Here is a 14,042-nt window from a genome sequence, read left to right as displayed (position 1 = left end):
ATGGCGATTTCTCACGAACTGTGGTTCTCTGTGGGTAGCTTGGACTAATGTTTATTTGCTGCGTTCTCCAGTGATAAGTATGTAGGCTCTTGGATATGACGCAAACTGTTGAAACTTAGGGACCAAGCTGCATCGTTTCTCTGGTCTGAGATAGGTAATGGTAAAACCACTTTATTATGGTTTGATAACTGGCTTAGAGTGGGAAGGCTTCTCAATATCACATGAGATTCAGCAACACAAGTTTTAGGCATCCTTCGCTATGCGACGGTCTCGGAAGCGGCTTCTGGTGGACAATGGAACATTCGTCGGTGTCGTGGCTATCACCTACGGGTAATGATAGCTTGCATCAACTTTGTTCCAGCTCCGGCGGAGGACAAAGGTGCTGATCTTCATCTATGGCGCCACAGGGATGAGGAGGACAAACCGACTTTTTCTAGCAAAGCAACATGGGAGCAACGTCGGGTCCACAACCCAAAACTCTCTTGGTGCAAAGCTGTTTGGCTTCAACAGAGCATTTCTCGGTTTGCCTTTATCACATGGTTAGCTTTTCAGGACAGGCTGTCTATGGGAGCGAGAAGTAGAGCTTGGGGTTGTGTGCAACCGTGCCTCTTTTGTGGTGAACTGGATGAGACTCGCGGCCACCTGTTCTTCGCTTGCCCTTACTCCTTTACGGTGTGGATCGATCTAGTAGGGTTTCTACTGGGCTCTCGTGTGAATCCCGACTAGGCTATCACCGTCACATCGATTTTATCCCCTCTAGGAGGGAGATTGATACATGTCTTCTGAAGCTTGCTATCCAAACTAGCATCCATAGTATTTGGCGTGAGAGGAACAATAAGCGCCACCAGGGTAATCCCCTTAGCGAAGGCCAAATGGTCCGGTATATTGAAAAGACTATTAGGAACATGATTTCCTCCCTACGAAAGCGGAAACCAAGCTTCTATAGTGACATGATGCAAAGATGGCTAGCTCGGACTTCTTCTCCGCAACCGTAATTTGATGATTTCCTTTACGTGATTTGTGTTTCTTTTTCCAAAAGCATAAACCTCAGTGGCCTGTAATTTTTCTTTTTTTGATAATCATTTAAAATTAAAAAATAAAAATAAAATCCATTACGATATCAACTCTCAAAAAGCTTAGAGACCAAATAGTTGCTCCTTCGTAAACAACATTTAAAGGTATACAAAGAGGAGAAAAACAAAACTATATCGACTAATTATTTTTCGATGAGAATGAAAAAAAAGTTTTTTACACCTATAGATACTTTCTCACTTTTTAATTACTCTATAGAACACTTAGTGCTTGAGACACACTATTTTGTGTCAAAAATATTCTTATGACCCTACACTTTATTGTTTCTCTAATTGCCTTTATGTTTTTAATATAAAAAAATGTTTTCTTCTCATCACATGGATCTCTCTCCTCTTCTTATTCCACTTAATGTTTTCATTTACTTTTATTTCAAATTCTAAAATGTATTAAATAAAAATAATTGGCATAATAAATTATACATAAAATTCTCTATCTTTTAAGATCCATTTTCATATATATATATATATATATTAACGTGTAAACAAAATTAAGTATGCACGTGGACACCAAAGCGTGGATAGTAGAGTTATATACTAGTTGTGGACATGAACATCTTAACACGGAGGTCGTTGGCTGATACCTTTAAGAGCTTATTCTTCGCCATAGTCTCCGAAAGGAAAAATCCACATAACAATGTTTCCACCGTTACTCCCACCGTCACCGGCACTGCCGAGGCCACCACCACGATCGAGCGGTTCCAACTCGCTAAAAATCTCATTTTTGGATGCTGAAGATTTACCATGTGACCACATCCAATCCAACGCAACTAGCTCTCAATCTCTGATAAGACAGCTCTGATCGAGCTGCAATGGATAAGACATCTCTGCTCGAGCTGTCTTATCGGAGATCGAAAGCTAGTTGCGTTGGATTGGATGTGGTCACGAGGAAGTCTCCAGCAGATCGATGTACATCGGATCGAAAGATGAGACCTTTAACGAGTTAGAACCAAAACTCGATCGTGGTGATGGTGTCGGTGGTGCCGGTGATGGTGGGAGTAACGGTGGAAACATGGTTATTTGGGTTTATTCTTCCCGGAGACTATAGCGAAGAACAAGCTCTTAAAGGTATAAGCCAATGACCTCTGTGTTAAGGTGTCCATGTCCACAACTAGTGTATAACTCTACTATCCACGCTTTGGAGTCCACGTCCACAATTAATTTTGTTTACAAGTTAACATACATATATGAAAATGAATCTTAAAAGCTAGAGAATTTTATATATAATTTATTATAAGAATTATTTTTATTTAATATATTTTAGATTTTGAGATAAAATTAAATGAAATCATGAAGTACAGTAAGAAAAATAATAAAAAAACTAACATTCTCTTTTCCTTAAGGGTATAGTTGTCCAAAAATCCAGTGGACCCCACAAAAAAGTGTGTCACAAGTGGAAAGTGTCTATGAGTGTAAGAGAAACTCAAAATGTGTCATAAAGAGTAAGCAACCTCGAGACTAAGTTAGACCGTTCAGGAGATACATGAAGCTGAACAAAGACGAGGAGGATGGAGGATTCATCATCAAGGCTGCTGCTTAACGAGTATATGTTGCAGGTTTTGTGATGTGCCCTAGTCCGAGGATCAGTCCATGGAATCAGACCAGTACGAGGATCAGAACGTCCGGAACAATTCAATTGAGGTTCAGTCTTCTGATCAGGCCGAACAGACTGATCGGGCCGAACAGACTGATCGGGCCGTGTACCGGATCGACCCGCGCACGTTCGGATTGGAACTTCAGCATAACCCAAGAACAGATGACCGAATCAACCGTACTGAAGCTCCCCTTTCCCATCCTGTTCGTCATTCTAAGACCATCAGTCAAGCCAGAACTGAATTCGATCGAGTAGAACCCGAAACCGACCGTGGCTTCTCTCTTTTAAGCCGTTTGGACCGTACCGGCGATCGTTCTGATGAACTTATCCGAAACTTCGATCAGTTCATGAACTTATCCGACACTTCGATCAGTTCATGAACTTTGAGCTTCCAAATCTTTCTAAGGCAAGACTCTTGAAGCTTTCTGATGACTTAGCCTCCATTTGGTCCCGAACAGTCCGTGAGAATCTCCCATCCGAACATGAAGACCGTACCGGACGCGTGCTGCTCCTTACCGCGGGACGAGCTGTCGGCTACATTGAATCTGGACATGGGTAGCCGAATGGTTCATTTCAACCAGTCAACATGTTTTTCTGTGCTTTGACTAGATCTGGTCAATTATCTATTTCCTGTGTCTCTTTTTCATACATTTCTATTTATTTCCTTTGACTACAAGTTGTATATGTATGAGAGCACATCCATGAATAAAGATATTCGATTTTTCCTTATTCAATTTTGAGTTTTCTCTCTTTGTTCTTTGCTTAGAACATCCTTGTTCTCTTGGTGAGGTTATCTCCGAGTGAATTCCCTTTCGTTGAGCCGGACTTGTGCGTCACATCAAGCGGCCATCGAAACATCTGGTAGTATCATTGGGTCATCCGCAGCCCTTTGTGTCACTAAACGATCCATCAGTTCTCAATCCTTACGGATCGAGTTTATATCATCAGATCCGGTAGAGTGTCCGTTCCTTAGGGTTCTTCAACTGGTATCATAGCCACTCTTCCGGTATCTCTTTTCATTCCATCTTTCTCATCTACCATTTTCTTCATAAAATTCTTCTTCTATCTTTCTTGAATCTGGGCCTCTCTTTACCATCCATATTAAAAAGAGAAAGAAAGATCTAATTAAAAAATATATATATATATATATATATATCAAAAGGTTTTCGATTGTGGTTTGGTGGCAGAAGAGTAAGCCTGCTGGCCGAGGAGAAATCCGGCCTTTGAGGTGGTTAATACGGATTCCCCTTTTAAATCTCTTATCTCTCTATCTTGACCCTTGGGTGGTTCACTTGGGATTCTCATTTGGGTTATCTAGTTTGTTCTCTTAGAACCTTGAGGGAAACTGTAATGACCTGATCCCGGCCGTCTAGGCCGCGGACAAAGCCTTACGTCGCTCGGTCCACACACTGACCGAACCTCACAATTTTTCGCCCTTTATCTATTTTATCGCCCATAGGCGAGGGCTAACTTAGACCTTAGCTTAAGACTTCCTTAGTCATTCCCTAGCTTAGATCATTTCAACTCATACGCAGCGGATATTCTCTACTTAGCCATTGGTCTACAACCAATATAATAATTGTCTAGTCGAATCACCTCAGCTAATGGTTAGTATACTCAACTACCAGTTAGATCCAAGGTCGATCTTGAACCCAAATCAAGTCATACAAATCCGAGGTTCCATTCCCCTAACCATTCTATCTAGATCTATGCAACATTACAAGATCATACCTCTGCCACATCCACGGAGTTTGTTAGCTCATTGTCCCAGCTGACTTAGCTATTTAGTTAGCTCATCCAGCTAGCTGAGCTTAACCACTTCACTTGAGGTTCCATCTACTCTCTTCCAGCTGATAGAGCTGTGAGGTAGCTTCGCTCAGCTCCCCACCTACTCGTACAGCTCTCTTATACCTACATACACTCTTCCCTTGGGTACTTTGTCATTCAACCAACCATCCCCACAGACCAAGTAACCATTGGGAAGTCTTAGGTACATTTATGGCCACTTCCAAAAGTGCTCCAAAAATTAATTAAATTTCACTAAAACTCATGATAAATCCCAACTAAGAGATTCCCATAATCAGAATCCAATGAATCGACCCAGATCATATGGATCCTGTTCATGAATAGCCTGGCTAAGCCAAGGACTTCATTCCTGAACCGGCCCAAGGCCTCAGTTCAGTGCCTCAATGTCTTAAGTGTATGCTCCCCTGGAGCCAAGTCCTCTCATGGACTAATAATGCTCATCAGATCGTAAGTCAATCAACCAACCACCCCACATGACACAGAACTGATAAGTCTTCATACTTACCTAACCGGCCATGGCACCATGTCCCAATGAACCCGATCATTCTTGCTCTTACAACCAGTGCATCATTTGATCAATCAGATCAGACACCTTAATCCAAGGGGAAGTTATGAACTACCTGGAACTGTCAAACCACTCCTTGAAATGTCTAAAACAAGCCCACACGGATTGCCCATGCTCCTGGCTCAATCCCAGGAGCCCACCAGCCCATCGTCACACACGGGTCGCCCACATGGCCCGGCCACTGTCCGGACCCGGCCCACCTGCCCAAGACTTGAACCCTCAGCTCAGCTGAGTTGAGCTGATCCCCAGATGACCCAGCTGAGTGAGCTAGTCCATCCAGCTCAGGGAGCTGACACACTTTACTTGATCTCCAACCAAGCTTCGTCCAGCTGGTTGAGCTTCTTGCTTGCATCACCTAGCTGCTAGACACTTCGTCCAGCTTGCTCTCTTCATATTATTCAATCCTTCTAAGTACCTTGGTCTATTTCCAGACCTAGACTAAGTTTTCCCATGATCCATGCTGACCTACACTTGGTGAGCTACCTCCGAGCTTCCATGAGCTGACTGAGCTTCACCATTGCATCGTCCAGCTACCGTAGCACTCGACCAGCTCCTTTGAGCTTGTCTCCGCCTTGTCTTGGTTAAGTCTCAGCTATATGATGCCATTAACCATGCTAATGGACCATGATACGCTTGTCTTTAGGTCATGTGACCTGACTGGTGCGTCTCCACGCACAAAGGTCTGTCCGGACGATCCTATCCAGGATCGGGGATGCTACAGAAACTCTTTGTGTGATTACCAAAATTGGAGTGAAACACGTGTGTGGGCAAGGATAAACACCTGAGAGTGTGAGGTTTTATCTAACTTTCCGTGTTTAAGATTTTCAGGAAACCATTAGTGAAGAAGAAAGGAAACGTCCCGTAAATTCTATGGCCGGCTTGTCTAACTTGCAAATGAGAGCTTTGAATGATTCTATGACTAACTTGTTGAATACAGGTTTGGATCAAATCTATCAGAGGCTTGATGAGCTTCAGATCAATCGGCCAAATCGATATCAAACCGGTGCCAGAAGAGATCGACCAAGGAGACACAGCTGATCCGACCATGACATCCATGAGGAGGAGACCCATGATGAGGACGACCGATCCATCAACCGGCCTAGGAGAGGTTCTAGAAACCAAAATCAAGGTGATGTCAATCCATTTGCTAGAAATGATCGAGCTGATAATGGTTTGGTGATAGACTATGGATTTGACCCATTTTCATCCATAGTTTATAGGTATTTTTACTAATAATTATATTATTATATAGTCTATTTATTATATTTATAAGATCAGAAATATTTTGGAGATAAGTGATGATTTTGGAGCATTTTGGAGATATTTGGAGCAAGCACCCGAGATGACCATCAAGATTGACTATCGGTCGATATTGAAGAGCTAGAATCGATCGATACACAAGACATGGTGTCGATCGACAGCGAAGCGCGCAAGAAGCCCGTTTGGTCACAACCAACTTGAAGCCCAAGATTTCACTATTTTACAAGATTGCCCATGACGAGTTTTTACCCTAATTATATAAGCTTTGCCGCCATGTTAGAGGCAAAGTGTGCTTTCTTTGTGTTTCATTTTTTTATTGATAGATAGGAGAGAAGATCCAAAGTTATAATTTGTGATTGGAACTCCATTGATATCTATATTATTATTCTATGAAGTTTTTATACTTAACTGCTGCTATGAATTGCTTAGCCATGTATGAGTAGTTCTCTTGTTAGATTCTAGGGCTTAAATTGGTTAGGAGAGATTAGCCCCAACTATAGATTGCTGAGTTGTGATAATCATCTTTAGGATTGTTCATTTATGCCTGTGTCTAGATTAGCAACCTAGAACCTGCCCTTGGATTGATTGATAAAAGCAATAGCTTAATTCTCATCCTGAAAACATTCTAATAGAGCTATGTTTCTTGCTATGAGAAAGGCGAGAGCTGATCTAGTGATCTTAGTAAGCATTCATTCAACCTGCGCATAAAGCTTGACTAGAGCGCGTCGATCGATATCACACTTGAATAATCGATCGACGGTGCAAAAGGTGTATCGATCGATACACCCATTGGAATATCGATCGACACTTTCTATAGATCAATATAATGAGAGTTGAGATCATAGATCTAGTTAATAGACAACAAATCAATGCCCGCAAGAGCCGAAAGGCTTGTTGATCAAATAGTTGAGCTTTACATTATCATGCATGCAACTCATTAGGCATCTATAGGATTATATTTCCAACTTTCCTGAATAAAAAACCTAATTCTATCTATTTCCTTTTTAAGCACCAAAACCCCCAAAACCTGCTATTGAACAAACACTCGTTCAATATAAAAATGCAATTTACTTTTAAAACTCTTAAAGCATATTTGCTTAACAAATCATATTAGAATCCTTAGGTTCCCTAGCTCCCTGTGAATTCGATCCCTAAGTACTACAACTCGACCTCTTATTTGAGAGAGTATAAATCACTCCTTAGGCGTATCAAATTTGGCGCCGTTGCCGGGGAGCTTTGATCGCCTATTTTCTAATTTTTGTTAAGTATTCTGACAGAAATTGTTTTCTTGGATTTTCAGGTACATGCCTAGTAGTACCAGAAGCAACAAGGAATCCCAATTGATATTCTCACCAGATCCTGCAAGTTTGGAACGCACGATCCGTAAGGAAGCGCTCTCCCTATCGACCGACAACAACACTTCTGTGTCGCTCGATTCCGCTCAACCACCGTCAACCCAGACACCAGTCCCGTCGACCGATTCTCGCTCACCCCTGTCGATCGACAACACAAACCTTCCGTCGACCGATACTCTTCACCCGAAATCGATCGACATTCCATCTCGGACATCGATCGATACTGAACCGCGAGACATGGTTGCGCCTTTGATACTTGTTCGGGACAACAATGGAGACCTGCATGACCAGGAGGGTCATCTGCGTAATGCAGTAGGTTAGAGAATAGATGCTCAGGGGGCTGCAATCCCTGAGCCTGATGCTACTACTACAGGTACTACCTTACCTGTAGATGGGGCTGCGTAACCCAAGACGTTGGCTGACTACAGCCGTCCAGATCGCTACTACACCAACAAATCAGTCATCCTTCCTCCCACCATTGAGAGAGATTTTGAGTTGAAAGCGCAGTACTACACACTTGTGGGACAGTTACCCTACCATGGACTATCCCACGAGCATCCTATGGACCATCTGGAGAGGTTCGAGGATCTGATTTCTGCTATTAGAGTCGAGGGAGTCTCTGAGGACTATCTATTATGCAAGCTTTTCAGATATTCACTTGCTGGAGAGGCTCTGCATTGGCTCAAGCACTTACAACCAGGATATCTTAAATCCTGGAGCGAAATCAAGAATGCAATCTTATGCAATTTCTTTGATGAGGCGCGTGCTGAGGACTTGAGAAGCAGGATTGCTACATTCACTCGGGAGCCTGCAGAATCATTTAGAGGCTCTTGGATAAGATTCAAGTCCTACCAGAGAGACTGTCCACACCACATATTCAATGAAGTACAGCTATTCAGTACTTTCTACAGAGGCATCGCGGTGCAGTACCAGATGGATCTTGATGCTTCCAGCAATGGTAACTTCAACACCAGAAATCCAGAGGAGGCAGTCAAGGTGATTTAAAACCTAGCATCCAGCAATAGCACCAAGAACACTGATTTTGAGTGGAAGAGATCTGCCATCATCCTTGGGAATGATTAGATGGATGAGGTGAAGGCAAAACTGGACAGTGTTCACAAGCTTCTCAAGAAGCAGGTTAGCTTTGTTGAACATGTAGAAGCTGTAGAGGGTAGAGCAGAGGAAGAAGAAGTAAACTACATTGGTGGAGCTGGATTCCAAGGAAACCAGGGTGGAAACAGAAACTCCTTTGGAAATAAGAGTAACTCCAACCAAAATTCGCAGTACCAGAAATCCTACAACAATAGCTACAGCAACAACAGGAATTTTGGAAATTCCTACTATCAGAAGCCACCGCCGCCTACTCAAGAGAGCAAGATTGAAGAGATGCTCGATAGGGTTCTTGAGGCACAGCAGCGAATGAGTGTGGACTTCAATGGAAAGATAGATTCTGTCTACACCAATCTGAACACAAAGTTTGAGACTTTGAGCTCTCATGTGAAGAAGATGGAGATACAGGTTGTGCAGACAGGAGATGCTATTAGGAGGCAGGAAGCTTCAACAAGAGGAGTAGGGGATTATGTGATGAAGCACCACGTGAATGCCATTATTGAGGATGACTTTTGGCAAGTGGTGAAGGAAGAGAAGCTGCAAGAAGGCGATTTCGAGGTAGAAAGTTTGATGAGTTTCGGCGGGTCACATTGGTTGTGGGAACCAAAATTCGCACGGTCGATTTCCGTTTAAATTAGGAAACTACGAAAATCCTAATTTCCCGGAGGTCCCGAAGATCTGTTAATACCACACGCTAAGCAATCAGAACACGAGATATCAACGACAAAGTACAAAAATCGTAAAAAGAGAGCAAAATAGATCTTATTCGGAATCCGTGTTTGAGCGTTACAACAAGGTATAAGCCTTGGGTCGAGAGCTGTCGGCGAGATTCCTAGTTCTAGCAACCCTAAGACGGCTAAACCTAATTGACTCGCAGCTCAAAATAACAAAAACAAAAATGTGCCTAAATCGCTCTAAGTGCTAAGTTTGCTCCGAAAAAAGTCTCTCCTCATGCCTCTCGCCAAGGACTCCTTATATACTGGCTCCTAGGTCGGTTTACGCTTTTCCTCTTCTGCCCTTAAGCCGTCATAGCATAAAAATGGAGATATTCTATTTTTTCCGATCTTCGTAATTATCTTCAAAATTCCGGATTTATCCGCGGAAACTTGACATTTATCTTTCCTTGCGATCCAAGCGTAAACCATCATGCGGCTTACGGGCTATTGGTTAAGAAATCGTAAGTTGGGACTCGAGTTATGTCTTAGGTCCCTTTGGGCCGTCTTCTGACTCGAAGCGTTTATTACGGCTTCTTTCGATACAGAACGAACTTTCTGCGGTTTTTACAGTATAGTTTGATCGATGACTTAGAATGGCGGGAAACATGAAATGGGTTCGCTACGGTCTTCGAGTGATAGCATCGAAGGGTAGACGAGAATGCATGGACTAATGTCGTATCGACGTTTCAGAAGAGCTCTTGCTACGTAGCGACCGAGCTTGGCTCGAGCTCGGTCGCTATGTTGCGACCGTACGGAACACGCGTTCGGTCGTTGCGTGGCGACCTTTTTCGAGCTCTTGTCCGATGTCTCGTGTTTCCTCCACAAAGCTTTTCTTAAGAAAGAATCTATTTCGAAAAAGTATTTGTCGAAGAAAGTTCTCATTTTCTTCTTCGGACGTTTTGAATGTTAACAACGTCGTAACCGTTTTTGACCCCAACAGTTAGCCCCCCAGCTCGTTAGAGTCGAGACTCTAGCGCGCGGTTTTACGATTTTGGCAAAGTTAGGCGTATTGGACTAAGTTTACTTTAATCTCTGCGGAAGAAAATTCTTGAGAAAGTATATATTAAAAATATAAAATTCCGAGCCCATACTTCTATAAGTAGTGAGCTCTTGTCATTCATTTGCTTCACACCTTCCCTTCTTCAAACCTCCCAAACCTCTATAGCTCCAAATCTTTTGCCTTCAACATGTCTTCTTCCCACGGTGACAAGAGAAGTTCTGATGTTGAGATGGGCGAGGCCACCTCTCCGGCTCCGATTCCGACTTCTCCGGTCGAAACGCCGGCTTGCGTTGCTGACCATCTCTCCTTTCAAGAGAGACTAGTTCGTCGCCAAGCCGAGAAGGAACAGGTTCGAGCTGGCGCCGCGTTCCCATCCTCTTCTGCACTGGCCATTGCTCCGGGTCACGGGACCGAGGTCGTAACTCCGCGAGACGCGGGAACTCTCGCAGGTTCAGTGTCAGATCGAGGGCGATGCAGGATTAGCGAGCCGCGGGATCCGAGAGGCCACAGACTCTCTTCGTTCTGAGTTTCAGGCTCGCTTGGCAAAGATCTCTGCCTTTCTGGGCTCCCTCGAGTGCATCCGGAACAGGGATTTAGCCTTGGCGACGATTGAGGGTGGGGTGGCCGTGGTTCAGTCGTTCCAGAGTGAGACTCCTCCGACCTTAGAGGCCGAAGAGGCCCGACTGTCCGGCTGCAAGGGAGATTTGGCAGTCGTGGATGGAGATTTCGATCTCATCCTAGCTGACCTGAAATCCGCATGCTTTCTTCCGACGTGGTCAGAAGGCCCAGAGGGGAAAGATCCGGTGCTCGGAGAAAGCAGAGGTGATGCGGCTCCAGGCTTGGACGAAGCGATGGGTGAAGAGGGAGCGTGAGTTCTGAGTATGACTTTGGTTAGATCTCTTGCGAGAGATTTTTTTTATGTTTGATGTTTCGGCCTTAAATGGCCTTATTTCATATTTCGGGACTGGCCGTATGTGGCTTTGAATCCCTACCGCTCTGCGGCTTTTTTTTTATGACAAGATGATCGAGTTGCATTTTTCATAAGTTTACGTATGGCGTGGAAGGAGGGTGATGACTTGTCGTCTCATATCCTTCTTCGATGTGAAATGTTTTGTTCGAGATCCGTTTCGAGAGTTTTTCCGCGAGATATAGACTTCGCGGGATATCTGAAGATGTCGAATATAAACATAGAGGCATGGTTTTGGGATCTCGTATCTTTTGGATATCATGCCTTGATATGTTAGAGACCAGTGCGCTGGGTTTAGGGCAAGACCTAGTTTTACTTTCGGTTTTAAGATTTTATGCGGTGACTAGCCGGCAATCGATTTATCTGTTGCGATTTTAACCCGATTCGTACCGATTTAAAGTCCGCGATAGGTTCTCGGCTTACATGAGTTGTTAGATATGTATCGAGCATCTCTCCGGAGACAATTTTTAAGCCAACCGGAAGTGTTGGACCAAAATTTTGGGTTTCTTTTATAGCGCTATTATCCTTGTGTCGGATGTACGGGAGTCATCTTCGTGAGATGGCTATGTCTGTTTAGGACGTTCGAGAGCTCGATGTGATCAGAAACGGACTTGGAGGCAGATGCCGTCGTTTGGAGTTTTTGCGCCAAATATGTGTTAAAATGTTCATCATTTTTTTTTGACGGAGTGTCTGTTTTTGTCGTTCGGAAGAAGTAACTCTCGAGGCATCGCTTGCGACGTCTCGCGATGCCAAAGGCTGCTTTTCCCTAACGGCTGATTTATTTCCGAATATCGAAAATGTTTTGCAGATAAAAAATAATTTGCTTGGTTAAGATATGTCGGAAACATCGAAGGCGTGGTCGGATGTTTTCGAATTTGAGGGTATACAAGTATACGTATCCACTCCCCCCCCTTTTTAATGAGGGGGGACAGCTGAATTTGTCTTTCGACAAACTGCCTACGTACTCCTTATGGAGATCAAGCCGTCTCATAGTTCGGTCATTGCGAGTTGGTTTGTTTAGTGATAGTATTTTTCGAGATGCATCGCATTCCAGGTCCTTGGAATTTTTATGCCTTGCATGTTGGCTATTTCGTAGGAGCCCGGTCGGACGACTTTTTTGATTTTATAGGGTCCTTCCCAGTTTGCTCCAAGTTTTCCCGCGTTTCGTTCAGCGGTGTTTTGGAAGACTTTGCGAAGGACCAGATCTCCTTGATTAAATCTGCGATTCCGTACGTTGGAATTATAATACTTTGTGGCTGCGTGTTGGTAATTTTGAATTCGGATGAGCGCTCGATCTCGGCGCTTGTTAATGAGATCGAGATCATCCAGGAGCATGGCGTTATTGAGCTCCTCTCGTTCGGGAAGTAATCTTCTTCGAACACCGGGGAACTCTACTTCTGCGGGAATCATGCATTCCGTTCCGTACACCAGAGAGAAAGGGGTTTCTCCCGTTGCTCGCCTCGGGGTGGTACGGTGGGACCTGAGGACTCCCTCGAGTTCGTCGGCCCACCTGCCTTTTTTGGCCTCTAAGCGTTTCTTCAGTCCGTCGAGAATGGTTTTATTAATCGTTTCAGCTTGTCCGTTACACTGCAGATACCTGGGCGTCGACTTGTTAAGTCGTATCTTCCATTTTTCGCAGAACGCCTCGAACCGGGTGGAGATAAACTGAGATCCATTATCGGTTACGATCTCGTAAGGAACTCCATGCCTACAGATGATGTTTCTCCATACGAAACTTTCGACTTGGACATCTCTTATACTCGCGTACGAATCTGCCTCTACCCATTTTGAAAAGAAATCGGTGAGGACTAATAGGAAACGCTTTTGCTTTGAATTATGAAGGGGTCTGACGATATCCATGGCCCAACGCATAAAGGGATAGGGCGATGTGATGGAGGAGAGAACTTCGGCTGGTTGGAGCATGCCTCTGGCATTTTTCGCATTTTCGTGCGAACTTCTCGCAATCTCCGATCATCGTCGGCCAGTAGTATCCATGGCGTTTGATTTTCAATGCCAGCGATCTTCCACCGGAATGGTTGCCGCAGGACCCAGAATGTACTTCCTCCATCACTTTTCTTACTTTTTCCCTTTCCAGGCACGTCATGAGTGGTCCGGAGAATCTCCATTTGTAAATTTCACCGTCCACTGTTACGTAGCGCGCGGCCTGTGTTAGGACTTTGTGGGCTGCCCATTTCTCGGTGGGCAGGTGTCCGTTGATAATGTAGTCTCGAATTGTCTCCAGCCATGGGGTATCGCAGCCATAATCAGATTGCTCTGATTGCGATTGTATCGTAACTTCTTCTTCCTCGTCATCTTGACCTTCTATGAGGTTGACGACGATTGGTGGTCCGATGCTCGGATGTTCGATGAACTCGACCGGAATTACTCTTTTAAGTCCTGGGTCAGAACTTGATGCTAAGGCTGCGAGAGCATCTGCCTGGACGTTTTCGGAACGGGGAATTCGCGTAAGGGCAAAACAGGCAAACTCTTGAGCTAGATTTTGGACCAGTTTGAGGTACGCGTCCATCCGTTCGTCACTGGCTTCATATTCTCCACTGAACTGACTTGCCACTAACTGGGA

The 14,042-nt window shown here is 44.1% G+C and overlaps 1 protein-coding gene across 1 annotated transcript; it reads left to right on the top strand.

The window, feature by feature from the left end:
• The first annotated feature begins 333 nt into the window (after positions 1–333).
• On the top strand, positions 334–726 carry LOC111208056. The gene has a single exon (XM_022706759.1). The coding sequence runs from the start codon at positions 334–336 to the stop codon at positions 724–726; it is 393 nt and encodes a 130-aa protein (XP_022562480.1).
• Positions 727–14,042: the final 13,316 nt, after the last annotated feature.

This window comes from Brassica napus, chromosome C9 (genome assembly GCF_020379485.1).
Source record: "Brassica napus cultivar Da-Ae chromosome C9, Da-Ae, whole genome shotgun sequence".
NCBI classification, from domain to species: domain Eukaryota; kingdom Viridiplantae; phylum Streptophyta; class Magnoliopsida; order Brassicales; family Brassicaceae; genus Brassica; species Brassica napus.
The sequence above is the reverse complement of the archived record's forward strand: the minus strand, read 5'-3'. Positions and strand labels throughout refer to the sequence as shown.

Excerpts from the sequence above, each read along its gene's own strand:
- LOC111208056 (XM_022706759.1), top strand. The coding sequence starts at position 334 with ATGATAGCTTGCATCAACTTTGTTCCAGCTCCGGCGGAGGACAAAGGT.